General features: G+C 45.6%; 5 protein-coding genes across 5 annotated transcripts; 1 reads left to right on the top strand and 4 right to left on the bottom strand.

Annotated features, from left to right (window-relative positions):
- Positions 1-111: 111 nt before the first annotated feature.
- On the bottom strand, positions 112-1663 carry GL218_06941 (Riboflavin transporter MCH5; the record flags this gene model as incomplete). The annotated part of the gene is made up of 2 exons (XM_033583677.1): positions 112-1031; positions 1108-1663. The coding sequence occupies 2 exons, from the start codon at positions 1661-1663 to the stop codon at positions 112-114; spliced, it is 1476 nt and encodes a 491-aa protein (XP_033433121.1).
- A 1664-nt stretch (positions 1664-3327) lies between these two features.
- GL218_06940 (Bis(5'-nucleosyl)-tetraphosphatase [asymmetrical]) lies at positions 3328-4240 on the top strand (the record flags this gene model as incomplete). The annotated part of the gene is made up of 3 exons (XM_033583676.1): positions 3328-3384; positions 3523-3932; positions 4057-4240. The coding sequence occupies 3 exons, from the start codon at positions 3328-3330 to the stop codon at positions 4238-4240; spliced, it is 651 nt and encodes a 216-aa protein (XP_033433122.1).
- Positions 4241-4597: 357 nt separating this feature from the next.
- GL218_06939 (Chromosome transmission fidelity protein 18) lies at positions 4598-7621 on the bottom strand (the record flags this gene model as incomplete). Its single annotated transcript, XM_033583675.1, has 2 exons — positions 4598-5060; positions 5121-7621. The coding sequence occupies 2 exons, from the start codon at positions 7619-7621 to the stop codon at positions 4598-4600; spliced, it is 2964 nt and encodes a 987-aa protein (XP_033432895.1).
- Positions 7622-10445: 2824 nt separating this feature from the next.
- On the bottom strand, positions 10446-11317 carry GL218_06938 (uncharacterized protein; the record flags this gene model as incomplete). Its single annotated transcript, XM_033583674.1, has 3 exons — positions 10446-10846; positions 10910-11051; positions 11168-11317. 3 exons carry the CDS (start codon positions 11315-11317, stop codon positions 10446-10448), a joined length of 693 nt encoding a protein of 230 aa, XP_033432894.1.
- A 495-nt stretch (positions 11318-11812) lies between these two features.
- Positions 11813-13023, bottom strand: GL218_06937 (Ophiobolin F synthase; the record flags this gene model as incomplete). Its single annotated transcript, XM_033583673.1, has 4 exons — positions 11813-12227; positions 12278-12531; positions 12593-12612; positions 12825-13023. 4 exons carry the CDS (start codon positions 13021-13023, stop codon positions 11813-11815), a joined length of 888 nt encoding a protein of 295 aa, XP_033432897.1.
- Positions 13024-14659: the final 1636 nt, after the last annotated feature.

The raw sequence follows: 14659 nt of genomic DNA, 5'->3' as shown, positions 1-14659 counted from the left end.
TTCCATCAATCTCCCCGAATGGCCCAGTTTTATATGCTAATAAACCCGCTACTCATTTGCATGTTCCCTTTAATTATATCCTAAAGTCACAGTAAAACTAGTACCAGAGCATTAATAGACTTCTTTCACTCTCCAACTAACAGCCAATACTCGAGCTCCAAGGAAGCAGCTCGTTGAGATAGCATAAGACAGCGCTGCAAAGAGAATCAGCGCCAACCAGCCTTGACGCTCGTCGCTGCCGATTCCCAAAAGTGCACCAGCGATGGGGAGGGCGGTTAGGGTCCCGAAACTGCCGACCATAACCGCCGTAGAGTAAACACGGCCATAATCACGGGCGTCACAAAGCTGACCGATACACACGGGGTACAAACCCAGATTGCTTCCGGAACAGAACCCGAAGATGACGGCAAAAACGATGAGCAAGGCGCGCGAATCACCGGCGGGAAGCCAGAAAGCGAGGATAGTGACGACACACAGCGCGTTCGTTATTGTAATGACATTAAAGCGGCCAAAGCGGTCTGCTAGGAACCCGGGGAGGAAGCGACCGAAGAATGACCCAGCGTTAAGAATCGCGAGGAAGGTGTATGCATCTTTGGGATCTTGGCCATGAGCTATGGCGTACGAAACGATGTACGTTAACGGGGTAAAGATTCCCCACTCCATAAACCAGACGCCGATACAGCATAGAGTGAACTTGACATCCTTGAAGAGGGTCCAATCCGGTAAGATGCGTATTGGGTGAGCACTTGGGGGTAGGCGGGAGCGCACAAGGAGGTTGGCTATGACTGATAAGAGCAGCATTATGAAACCGATGATCCTCGTACTCCATGCGAAGCCAAGTTTTGGAATGACAGCTTGGAGGTAGAGGGGAAACACAATTCCGCCGACAGATCCCGCTGTCGCAGCAACACCAACAGCCAAGCCACGACGTCTCTTGAAGAAGTGTGCTATCACTCCATAGGCAGGCACGTTGAGAAGAGCGCCCCCTATACCCCCAAGGACCGCGTATGTGAGGAGGATCTGGTAGTATTCTATTTTCGATTATTTAGCACATGTTTTACTAATAGATATATGATAAATATAGGGGGTTCTGAATAGGGTGCTCACCTTCACATAACCCTATGATGAGCTGACTAGCGATCACTAATATGCTACCAATGGCGATAAGTAGTCTGGGGCCGTGCCTGTCAAAAATAGGACCGACCTGGACGCCAAAGAAAAAGACGATGAATAGATATACGCTAAAGACCCAGCCGATGGTCGAGGAGCTGTAGTCGGCGAGTTGGTGTGTTGAGAAGTACGATTCAAAAACGCCAACCGAGTTAATAAGACCATACAAACAAAGCATAGAGCAGAAGGAGCCAACAACGACAAGCCAGGCAGCTAAGCCACCTTCAGGAAAATTATCGTCGTCATCACTGCCGCCCCCATCTAACGACAAAGACGATGGCGATGCCGCAGTTACATTCTCGATGGAATGGGAACGCCCCTTCTGGCTCTCCTTGTCCTCGCCCGAATTAGATATGGAATTGGTATTGGGAAGTTGCTTCTTTTCGTCAAGGTGTTCCGACGGAAGTGGCATGGCTCCCGTCGGGACAGTTTGATTTATGAGGCAGCTGTCATCTGCATTCTGCGGCGTAGGGGTCATAGACGACCTCTTCATCTCTAATTACAATATAGTTTTTGGTATGAACAGCGAATCAAAGCTAACTTATTAACAAGACTCTTTAAAGATATGGCTGTCTCTTCTCCCTGAAGCTTGAGACTTGAGGCTTGAGGCTCTCCTTTGACATCGAAAGAAGGTTAAAATTGGGAACGGCAGAGGAATCCCGTCTAAGCCTTGTCAATTATACGGAGGGAAAATCTGGGGAAAGATAACGACAATTGCATTATAATTCCCTAATGAAGAGTCCGTATGTCATATGAGCCCACCAAGAATGATACTGTTACATAAAAGTTTCCTTGTTAGTTGGTAATATCATACCACCCACTCCGCCGTCCCCTTTTGAGTCTTACATATCTTCCCCGATCTGCCCGCGCCCTCCCGTCCTCGCATTGGTGTATATAAATTTCACCTTGCGGCTCGGGGAAACCTACGGTCACCGCTAGGTCTACACTTATTTCTCATTCGCCCATTGCAATGAGGTGACCGCTACGGATGTGGTATGTAGGTGGTCTACGTCTTAGATGGTCAAGATGCCTCACGAACCCCCCACAAAATCATACGCGGAATTGGCCAATGAGATGTTGAATGTCGTCTCAGCAATGCCCTTAACTAACTAGGCCATCTCAACTAATGAAGTAAAATGCGAAGCATATAGCCTATGCTCGGTGTTTGGCATTTATATCATAGCGAACTTCCAGTCTTGAAGACTTAGTTGGTATACATAGAATTCACCGGATGGCAAGTAAGGACAAAAGATCCCTGGCTTGGCCTCGCAAGTCGCCATCGGGTCCACCGAGCTGAGAAGCCTAGTCCTCTGGCGATCTAGTTTCCATACGACCTCGCCAATGGTAGCAATTAGGATTACTTATGCATACCGCATATAAAAGCAGAAATTATAGGCGATAGGCGATAGGCCTTTAGTTTTAAAGACAATAAAAAAATCTTCACGTCCGTCTTTAATTTAATTGAGTTATATATTATACTTGCCTAGGTATCGTAATGGGTGCTCGTGTAAGTCGTAAAAAAATAATATTGTTTAGTAAGCGGTAAACGGTTATGCGCCCCTTATTTGTACGGATATAAGAGGTTCAGCTTGTCATATCGTCTAAATAAAGTGAGGGAGGCGGAAGAACTATAGGTAAGTAACTTGGAGACTTATTAGTGGTTATACTCCGGGCTTAAAATAAATGATCTAACCTATTAAAATGATACCACTCAAACTTTAAATAGAAAAACTAACGACGTCATAAGTTCAATGACGATGTTTACTAAACAAGCTTCATTATCGGGAGTATCGTATAAACCATATTATCGCACTACTAGATTATTTGCGTCTAGATGATCTGCCTCATCAGAGTTTGAACAAAGAATATCATGCATTTATCCGAGTTATACTCAATCAAACATCACGTTTAGCGTCACTTGATTCTGGTCAGTTTACACCTCATCATCGTAGTAAGACTTAAGCCAAGACGACATTGGAATTTAAAGCGTTCCTTGTTTAACCGTAGGGCAGTTCCACGCGCTTTATCTATACATACCTATATAACATGGCTGCTAAGCAATAGCAAGCACACTCTATGTATATTACTTAGGCCATGCAACGAAATCGCATTTCGATAATCAATCTCATATTCAGAAACATCGCTCACAAACGAAACATGAGTTCTCAGACGACGGGGCCGATTCACTTTGGCCCGTTTGAGGTCACGCCTCAGGTAAGTCAACTTATACATAGATATGTCGCTATTGCAGCTCTAGTTTGAATAAATAGCCCAAGTCAAGGATGAGAGAGAAATAAAAATGAGATGAATCTTGACGGATATATGAATATTAAACAAACTAACCACGCCCAGGTCTTCCTCACAACACCGCACTCCTTCGCCCTCGTCAATCTCAAACCCTTATTACCAGGACACGTGCTGATCTGCCCGCGACAACCACACAAGCGGTTAACCGAGCTCACCGCGCTCGAGCTAACCGACCTCTTCCAAGCCGTGCAGCGGGTCCAGCGCATGCTAGCACGGCACTACTTCACATCCTCCTCGCAGCAAAGCAGCGACGACGACGACGCCGCCGGCACCCCCGAGGCCGGGTCCTTCAACATCGCGATCCAGGACGGCGTCGAGGCGGGCCAGACCGTCTCCCACGTCCACGTCCACGTTATCCCGCGCATCCGCGGGTCCACCGCCAAGGAGGAAGCTGGGCCCGGCGACCAGATCTACGAGTCGATGGCGGCGGAGGACGGGAACGTCGGTGGCGCGTTGTAAGTTATTCTCTCTACCTGCCCTACTCCCCTCGTTCTAGTTTACGCTCGTTCTCTACTCCTAGAAAAAAATAGGAGGAAAGAAAACTCATGGTGTATATATCTATACTAATGATAGCCGAAGATGGGATCGGGAACTAAAGAGGCTCCAGCAACAGCTGGGTAAGCGACCTAAACCCGGCGGCAGCTTCCCCAGCATCGAAGATTCGGAGCGACATCCGCGGACGGCGGAGGAGATGGAGGCCGAGGCGAAGGTGTTTCGGAAGGCGTTGGAGCAGATGGGAGAGGCTGAAGGGGAGCCTATATAATAATTGCGCTGGCGGAGGGTTCCGTAATCTAAGTGTGGGTCTAATCTGGTGTATAATTGATGATGAGTTATGTTATATGTATGATATCTATGTCAAGTAAATGATTCATAGTGAACGGATTATATCATAGAGGTTCGCGGTTTATTCGCCATACGAGTTCTATTTCTCACCACCGGAAATAAAGCGAACCTATCGAAACCAAGACCAATTAAGGGTGAATCATTAAAAACAAGCGCTAGGTTTCATTTAACAATGGATATGCCATTATAACCTGAACACCATACATATGCCCCAAGCCAATACCATACCCTAGGACCCAAAGTCATTTACACGTCAACCAGTATTAAGAGGTACCTATTACAAACCCCTAAGCAGTTCATCTAACGATAGGGGCTTCCTCACAGCGTTATTCAAGCCTTCGTGAAACGTAACCCAGATCTTAGCCTCGCCCTTTTCTTGCCCTTCCCCGCCGGCCTTACTTCTAGGCCTACCGTTGGCGTCAGTTTCCCTCAGAGCGCGGGTATCTGTGTTCTCGATGATGCGCCCGAAGAAGTCCTTCTTCACGCCGAGTATAGGTAAACCCAGCACTTTAGAGGTCTTATTCTCCTTGTTGTCGTTGAATATAAAGGAGGTGTCCTCAGGTACCGCACCATGCAGGTCGCCGCCTCGGAAGCGCGCCTGTCGGGCTAGCTTCTCCCGCTGCAGTTTAGCTTTCTGCAATTCTTGGTCTAACACCTGCCGCACGGCGTAGCGCGTCGGGGCTTGTGTACCATTGATGACGGCTGCAGATGTTTCGAAAGTGACGAGGGCATCAAGGTCACTGTAGATTTGTCAGTAACCAATCCCGAAAACTTAGCGTTGTGAACAATGTTGTACTTACGGTTCCAAGCGGTAAACCCACTCCGGACCTCTGCTGAAGGGGGACTCGCTCTCTATCTTCCCCTTTTGAAGCTCGATGCCGACCTCAGCTAGTACATCAGCGGCTCGCTTTACCATAGCCTTCTCTGTGTCCTTTCGGACACTTGCTGTGCTCCGTTGATCCCCACTACCCCCAACGACAACAGGTTTCACATCCGGAGACACTAGGCGGATGAGATATGGAAGGAATTCCGTAGCGATATCTTCAGCACTGCGGAAAGAACGCATGAGCGTCGGCGGTAGCTGAGCCTGCATTTCTTGGAGTATTGCGCGGTTCTCCTTCCCGGCCTCGCGAGCGACGAAGTCTGCTCTCGGACCTGAGAAAGGCAGCGGGGGAGCGTCATCCTCGGCATTACCTCCACCCCACTTCTGGTTGTAAGCTAGATTAGCACGCCGGATAGGCGATGCGAATAAATGGTGGCACGCGAGAATAGGTTGGCTAAGATAAGGGGCTAACTCCCAGTCTTGGTTTCCGAACAACCTCGACGAACATGTGTCGTGGAAATGCATCCACTCGTAAGCGCAGTCCGGCTTAGACAGGAATGAGTCGTCATTGAACTCATGGTTCGGATAGTCTAGGAACACCTCCGTCATCACTCTGTCTACGTCGCCGCTGGTCTCGACCATCTCTCTTAGACGCTCCATTCCGTACTTTTTCTGCTGCTCCGAAAATCCTAGCTGTGCTTGTGGCTGCTCGCTTTGGTGTTTCGAGACGGGGGCCGTGATGAGTACATTGGTCTTTGGGAATCCAGCGCCGTCTTGAAAGATACGCGTAACAATATCCCTCACGTTACCACGCCCTACGCCTCTCGCGCCACCGCCGCCATGGGACAGATCATGGACAATATTCCGTTCAACCCATTGCCTTGTTAAACTCAGTGGACCGTTGAGAGACGCAGACCTAACACGGCCCGCAACCCATTCGCCCACGACCATAATACCTCTTAAATCCCCCTCAGCTGTGCTCTCTGCGCCCCTCTTTGCATCCATACCATTACTCATGCCCCATGCTGCCTCGCATAGCTTTCGTGCGGCGTCCTTTTCGCATGGAATACCCTCTTTCTCGAACACTGTCTTGAGACGAGCCACAACTGCGTCAATAGTAGGTTTGCCAACGTGGATAACTTCAGCTAGATTTGACTGTCGTAGAGGCCTGAGCGACGGATGATAAACATCATTGCAGATTAAAATAAGAGGCCGCATTTGGCGGAAATCATCGCCTTTCTTTTTATAACGCCCTGACTGTTGAGTAGTGTTATCTTGCCCGGATGCGTTTTTCTCTCCAATAGTAATCAGGTCCATAAGGGCTTTAATAAATCCACCTTCTCCAGAACCACCGGAGCCGGTCACGACACCATCAACCTCGTCAACAACCACGCACACGGGACGTACAACTTTCTGTTGTTTCTCATCCTGGAGCTTGTTTTGCTGCACAGTTTTGACATTTTCCGTCCCTAAACTGGTGCGAATCCGGTTTTTGACGACATCTCGACTGCGGTCATCACTGGCATTTATCTCCATTACTTCGTAACCCGCCTGCTTCGCGCAAACATGAGCGAGCGTGGTTTTCCCCAGTCCAGGAGGGCCAGTGAGCATCAAAATTTTCCGGTGCGGCTTTTCTTCTTCAGCTCCCGCTTTTGCGCCCAGTCGTCTCGTAGCAGATCTCGATTTTGCTGTTCCTGGAAAAACTATCGGATCCCATCTTTTTAGCCAGCGTAAGACTTGCCGGTTCGTAAGATCGTCGCCCACTAAGTCCGTAAAATTTCTCGCTCGGTATTTTTCAGTCCACAAGAGTGCTTTCTTCGGTTTTTTGATGGCTTCCACGGATGTAATTGGCTGATCCGGTGCTGTATTAAAATCCGAGGTTCTGTTGGCGAGCTCCTTGGAAGTAGCCTCTATTATCTCGTGGATCTCGATGCCATAATAACTCTTCTTTGCTCGGCCCTCTTTCGTTTTCGACCGCGCAGCAACTATCCTTTCATAAGATATACCAGAACCAGCCTTCCGCTGCTTGACGTCGACTATGTTACCTGAACAGGTAGTGATCTTAAATGTGCTTTGCGCTTGACGAGAGGCAAATCGGTCAAAAATGGAGGATACATTGCTCGATTGGAACAATGTGCTCGTTATAGAGGGCTGGTTCCTTTCGACATCTTCGTTCGGCTGTGAAATGGTGTCGAGAGGTACCGAACCAACTTTCTTGAGGTTAAGACTAGGAATCGTTGACAGAGGTGAAGACGGCTCAGTATACTCTACGGCTGCTTTGCTACTAGTACTACTAAGCATCCGTCTCTTAGTTGCTGGCTCTTGCAGCATATCCTCATCGTCGGAGTCATCGTCAACAAGGAAGCCACTTTTTGCACGGGATCGAGGGTTCGGATCGGGATGTGGTTTCATGCGCTTTGCCGCTGCCACCGGAGAGGAGCTGGCTGGATATATAACGGGAGACGAAGCAGATATCATTTTTGACAATCCAATTCAGTTCTCTAGAAATGATAGCTTTGAGATCACCAATCTGTCTTGTTGCTTCGACGTTCCGTACTAAAATTGGCCCTTGTACAGTTGTACAGGGTAAGTATAAATGTGAATATAAATGTGAATATAAATGTGAATGTAAATTGAAGACGCGCGAACGCGTCCTAATACGCGTTTGGTGGGGCTCAGGTACATGTAATTAATATATGCGACACGTACCTAGGAGGTACATACATGCATGCACTAATGCAACACTATGTACCCTGCTGCGTCCGCGAATTATTGGTGGGGTAAGTCTCAAGCGGTTTGTAAAATGCCCCGTTATATCAGTATAGAAATGTTGGTATTATGGAACTACCTAAATAAACCTCCTATCTTAGGTATTTATCTACCTTAGGTGCCTACATGTAGGTAAATATTGTATTGAAATATTCATGTCTATTCGAGTTCATAATATCATTTTATACGTCCATCTAATGGAGCTTCAAGTATCGAGAAAATGCGCGCTAAAGAATCTGCGATAACTTCCTATTAAAAAAAGACTTAGCAAGATACATAGCATTTGGATATAGATAAGGGATAACTAACCGCGTGCTCATTCAGCGTGGTGTTAAACAATTCCCAGCTAATTTTTTCAATTCCCAGTCCCTCGATCGAGGCAATCAAACCGGCTGCAATGTCTGGCTCACTATCTTCTTCAGAGACTAGTTTGTTTTCATCGTCCGAGTCATCCTCGGCGTAGAGCAAACGGAAGAGGCTCAGAACCTTTATTGTTGGGACGTGAAGGTCAGTCAGATCATATGGATGATGTGGAAGAAAGGGCAAGGCAAGCTTGTAGCCTTCTCGTAACGGATCTGCTACCATGACATGGTGATCAGGAGGATGTTCTGAGAGAATATCTTGAATATCTATCGTTCGCTCACTCTCTTTCTCGACGATAACGACCTGTTGCAGAGCCTCGTCCTCGGAATCATCTCCAGAATATGGCTCGTCCTGCCGCGGTTGGTACATTAAGAACCTAGGAACCAGAATTGTTGTTTCAATGCCTGTTTTTGTCTTGTTTGGAATAGCAAGGCTCCGGAATAGCCATCTCATATAATCGTTGACATCTGTACCACGGGCTGAAATGAGCCAGCTGAAATGTGGCCCCCAATTTCCTGTGATAGCACCGTGACAGGCGTCCTCCCGTATGCGCGCACTATGGTGCGGCGAAAGAGTCCATACCAGCTGACAGACAGCGCGAGTGAAGGCATCTTCATCTATACAGAGTTCTCCTGAGGCGGTATGCGTTGGTGGGAAGGGGAAGAACGCATGCCAACTAAAGATATCAAGGAGCAGTACTGCAACGCCTGAAGATGTGGTAGGTAATATTGTCTCAAATAAGTGCTTAAACTTATTCTGTGAGAGATCTACAAGAGGATTGATTGTCAGTCCTAAGCATTGAGTGGCCTTCGACTGTAGGGTTACCTACATCCTGTCTCCGGGTCACATAGTTGACAGAATACTTGTCTTATGTTCTCTCCTGAAGGATCGTCTTCTTCAGTGCTTATACTACCCTTAAGATATTCCGTATATCTCTGATATACAGCATCTAAGGTAAGTTAGAGTTGACGTTGATCTCAGTGCGGCGGTGTAGACCTCACATACCTTTGCTCATAAGACCGCGATCAATGAAATCTTGGACGCTTTGGTAGGTGTTACGGCGTCGGTTGTTGAACCCGAACTTCTCATAGCTCTCGGCGCTTATGATGCAATCGTGCTTAATTTCCATATTCACTATAAATATGAACTTACAGATGATTATTTAAGCATCTGTTGAGACTGCGGATATGAAAAATACTAAATGCAGTGATTTGGAAAAACAAGTCGGTCTGTCAGCCAACATAAATCACTGCCTGATCGACAAGTGTTGGTAATACTATATTACGTTTATATGTATGTTCGCTTAAGCAGATATCTCTTTTAACTTCCCCCTCCTATCATTGCTCTCGAATTCATATATGATGATATGACACGTCGAATTTAACTTAGTTACAACTTCGTTGCCTAGAATTTATTCAGCCCCCTTCCCTTATACCAATCAGCCTTAGTGTAAGCTGTAGCTTTAAGTAGTGTGGTTAGCTAGGTACATAAGCATGTGAATGAATCTCGGGCTTATGATTGGATTTAAAAGTAACCATGTGCGTTGGAATATTACAAAAATATGTTTTAGGTGAGTTTGCGCCTTGATATTCTCAGATACGGTCAACAGTCTATAATCATTGCTACAAACTATATCATAATGTAAATGCATGTTATACGTTGAGTTAGCAGGTACCTACCTAGGTAGCTAAGATATTTCAGGTTTTTTATTCAATTTAAGCATCTCTTTTCGCCGCCTAAAAAATAGCAGCAGATCTAAGAAAAAAAAAATAAGAAGAAAGGGACAAAAAAGCTCGAAACCTAGAATTCGAACCATGCCGCCCTGACAATGATTCGAACCTATGCCCTACGAAAAACTCATCTAAGAATTATTTCATGGCCCTTCTTCAAATAACCGCTTGACCACGGCATCTGATAAGAGATGGCAGAGTAGTTGTTTAAGGAATTATTTAAGTCAACTTTGGATGCACTGCACTGCCTAGCAACCAGCAGATGTACACCTCATATGTTTCTGCAGCAGGCCTCAGCTTCATCACCACAATATTACACAGCTCTGTCGATATACACTTCTTGCCTCCGTCCCTTTCCTAGCACGTGCACTTTATATAATAGGAGGCGCCTTAATGATCATATATACAATTCGTCCAAATCAAGAGCCAACTAATTTTAATTAGAGTACAGAATCTTCCGGGAGAAGACCATTCCTCCATTTCATCGCCGAATGCTTGTTTGCCCAAGCTAGCACAGCATCGTAATCGGCACATTCGTGTTTTGATCCCCAGCCTGGACCGTATTCCGACTCTCCCTCTAAGTTGGTATCCGCGGAACACATGATGGATTGGCGGAGGTAGTCGAAGCAGTGTGACGAGTGATGGGCTACCTCTTCCGTCAATTTGACGCCAGCGTATCCTTGCTGGTAATGCTCGACGATATACGACAAGCAATGAAGCTGGTGGAAAACGGACATCATGTATGCCGGTCCGTCAGACGTCCGGTTGATGGCTACCGTATGGGGTTTTCCGAGAATATCGTAGGCTTCATAATCGGGAATCTGGACGTAGCCTCTGGCGTCTATAGATATCAATGTCAACCTGTCATATCCCTAGCAGGTACCTGGTTGATGATTGTACGTACCTGCGCTTAGTGGTATCCAGTTATGAAGAGTATGGAGGGTGTCATGTTCGTCAAAGAGCATGTCGTCGCGTACGTACTTGGCATCCGGGAGGAACGTGTACGTCTTTCGTGGAACTTTAAGATGGACAATCAGGATCTTGCTCTTGCTATTATCAAGTCATACTGCGAAAGGGGGGCATAGCTACAATTTGGAACTGGAGTTTGTTTGCCATCTATTCGTTGGTAAACCAGATTGCCTAATAGCAGAATTATGAATACTGCCATTGCAATCTCTAGTGCGAGTCGCAGGTATTGTGTTGCCTTGCGAGGACCCCGTCCTTCCCGAGACCAAGCAACATCTTCCTGGGGCGCCCCAGGTTGAAGGAATGCTTGCTCTTCCTCGTTATCGTTTTCCTTGGTGGATGCCATGATAGAAACTCGCGCGAGATTTTGAAGAGGCTAATGATTAGTTCAGAATGCGCTCTAAGTATAAAATCGCGAGACAGGAACACGGACGATAACAGCTGATAATGGAAGCGGCGCGGAGTGATAAGTCGTTCGGGGCTTATTAGGCAATGTTGAATTTACCTAAAAAGGAAATTCTACGATGCTCCGTTCCGGGTTGGGGTTAGGAGGTGGCGGGGCCTATAAGTAATCTAGAGCCGCAGTCATTGTATTATATAATATTGATGGAAGTCGAAATAAACAATTTATTGACTACCTAAACGAATGATAAAGCCAAGTTCAAGTATTGTATAGGTAAGTAGCTATGGCGTAGTGGAGATAGGGTTGAAAATTCCCTATATCCTAGCAAACGGGAAAGGGGGCTGGCAACTTTTGGCTTTATATCAAATATTTTCTTCTATACTCTATATTTGGTCTAGTTATCTGTTACTACTTTTCTAATCTCGACTCTAGTATATCTTATATCCCTTTCAACGACGGTTTTGCGTACCGCAAACAAGTCGAGGAGTAAAATAGGTTTCCTGCAATCACTTCTACCATTCCACGAGCAAATCTCCACTGGTTATGAGAAAGGCCGCAGTCCGATAGTCGTGCGAGCTCTTCGTTGATTTGGAACTCAAGATCCCATAGATACGCTCGGAGAAGGACCTTCGCTGCTCGAGGTGAAGTATTGAGAAGAAGTTCTAGAACTCTGACACCGTTGATCAGTGCAGCGCCATGTTTTTTCATAGCGTAGACCTCTTTATCGTACGAGTATAAATCGTTTGCTAATGAGAAGTGTGTCATGTATAGGTGGTGTAAGGCTGCAAGGGGCTCCATCTCGGACGGAGAGACGAAAATCTCGCATGTCAACATTATAGCTGCATTGCAAAAGCTATGGATAGTTCAGCACTGTCATATATTTATTATTATGAGGAGACTTACTCGACACCTAAGTCGCCAATGCGATAGTCGATGTAGTCATTTAAAGACTTAAATGTCATGGATCCGGGAAGGTTATTGCGTGTATATTGTACCCAGTTCAACATGCCCTTCACGAGTAGTGGCCCGACAACAGGGTCCTCTTGTATGCATTCTAGTGTAAATTCTTTAAATATGCGGTTTTTCCACAATATTTCTGTACCCTTTTCTTCGTGGCCAACAATGTCGGTGAGGGCGTCATCGATGATTGTAGATTGCTATTGTCGAAGTGTTAGTAGGTAATGTCTAAAACTAACGTTGCATGGCAGTATCATATACCTCCGTAGATTCAATGACATCTATAAAATCCTATTAGTACTACTGACATTGATTTAAAACACTGATATGTAACAATATACCATTAAGTCTCTATCACTGGAGACTATGTGTTTAACGAATGAGAGAGCATTGTGTGGTTTTTAATGGATCATGTTCTTTCCCAGGGAATGTATTGTAAGAAGGGATACCCAAAGAAATGTTTACTCTCAAGAAAGAAATAGGAATATCTCACCATCGTGCATGAAAGTAAGTAAGGTTGCTTTAACCATTAGTCTCGCCCGAGCTACATTCGCTGCAGGGAACATGTTTATTGCGGCCGCAACACAAGTATCGAGGAGTTCACGTTGCTTAGCCCCTTTCAAGCTCGAGTTAGTAAACTCTGCCGGCAAAGAACCCTGTTCCCCTGGTGCCGCAGAGACAATCTGATCCATCAAGGCTTCTGCTACTTCCTCTGCTTCTCTCCAATGCTTGCACTGCGCTGTTGCAGGTATTAATGTCGGCCATGGAACTCCTATAGAGCGTGGATCAAAAACATCGCAATTTTCGAGACCAGGAACAGTATTAGAAATTCCATCCTTTAAGAACTCGAAGCTTTCGTATTTGGTTTCCGAAGTAAATGGTATCCCAACGGGATCGAATGAACAGGTTATAGGTCGCATGTTGTACTTCGTTGGGAATGAGTAGTAGATATCGGGCTAGTTGAGAGATAAGATGAGTAGAAGTAGTAGCTATATATACCTTATATTCGTAGTGGCATAATATAATCGAGTTTCGTCCCTCTAATGGTCTAGACGGGTATTATAACTAGGTTGACTAGGTAGATTCATGAATTCTAGTCACTGGCTTTGGATCTGCAACATTTAACAAGTGATAGGAGCGACGGAGGTGGATATCTCTGTAGGCTAATATTATATGTGATTTGAATGCATATATGTAGGTAGGTAGGCAAGGTACTCGGGAGGATAATCCCGCTACAGAATGCTACATAAGGCAAGGCAAAGCTCTTCAACATCTCGAAAGCAGACTAGCGGTGTCTGTGTATACCATTTCTGGAGAATAGACGCTATCGGGATGAGGTCGCTGCTGTATCCTGGCTTGTCACTAAGACGTATGAAGGTCACTTCAGGATGGGGACGGTAGTACCACTACAGGGACTGATCCATACTTCCCATTAGACGGTAACAGTGTGCAGTAGATCCATTTCCACTAAAATAACACGTCGTGTGTAGGCTACCCCCTGAAAGTGGTGTTAGCTCCTTTGCTAGGTTGTCCGTGGTCCTTGGTAACATCATGACGTCTTGGTGATTACTGGGGATATAGCATAGCATACATGTAAAATCGAAAGTATAACTAAAGATAGATAAAGATCCTTTGATGCTTATTTTGATGTCTAGGTATGCGTAGGTGGTTCACTATGGAGATAACATATCGGCGTGTCCCGTTTTGATATTGTTTACGAAGTGGCTATTTGCATACGGTTACAGGGGTATACGTGTTATACTATTCCATGATAGCAGAGAGTCTATAGATTCTTGTTAAACACATTAGGTTGTTGTCTTTACAAGGTGGATGATATCCTCAATGCTTGGCCGATATTCAAGCTTGAGTAATATTCCTACAACAATGAATTGCTCAAACCAATAGTCGAGGCACCAAGAACCTATACGTCTTAGATACCTAAAGTACATGATAAAACACCCTCAGGACTTTCTTTTGATGATCTTGAACAGCACTAGGGTAGTAGGTTGGACCTATTCCTCTACCTTTTTATCCGAGGCAAGGAACATGAAATCTTGCTAGAGGGGCTTTCTACACTTCGTAATGGTAATTTAAGGCTATGAAACATAGCTAGCCGACCAGTTTCCAGTCAGGTAAGTAGCCTATTGGTTGAAACCCACTTGTATACCTACGTTCTAGAATAGGTACATTTTAACATTGATCCTTCTTGCTCGTATAGTTTTCACACTTAGAGGATGTAATTTAGGTATAATGTTTAGAATATGTACCTAGCTGTTAGCTTATGAGTACTAGTTCGCTAGCCTAAAATCCAAAATATAATTCCTAGTA

Source organism: Daldinia childiae, assembly GCF_008694065.1.
Source record: "Daldinia childiae strain JS-1345 chromosome Unknown Scaffold8, whole genome shotgun sequence".
NCBI lineage: Eukaryota > Fungi > Ascomycota > Sordariomycetes > Xylariales > Hypoxylaceae > Daldinia > Daldinia childiae.
This window is presented reverse-complemented; position numbering and strand designations above follow the sequence as displayed.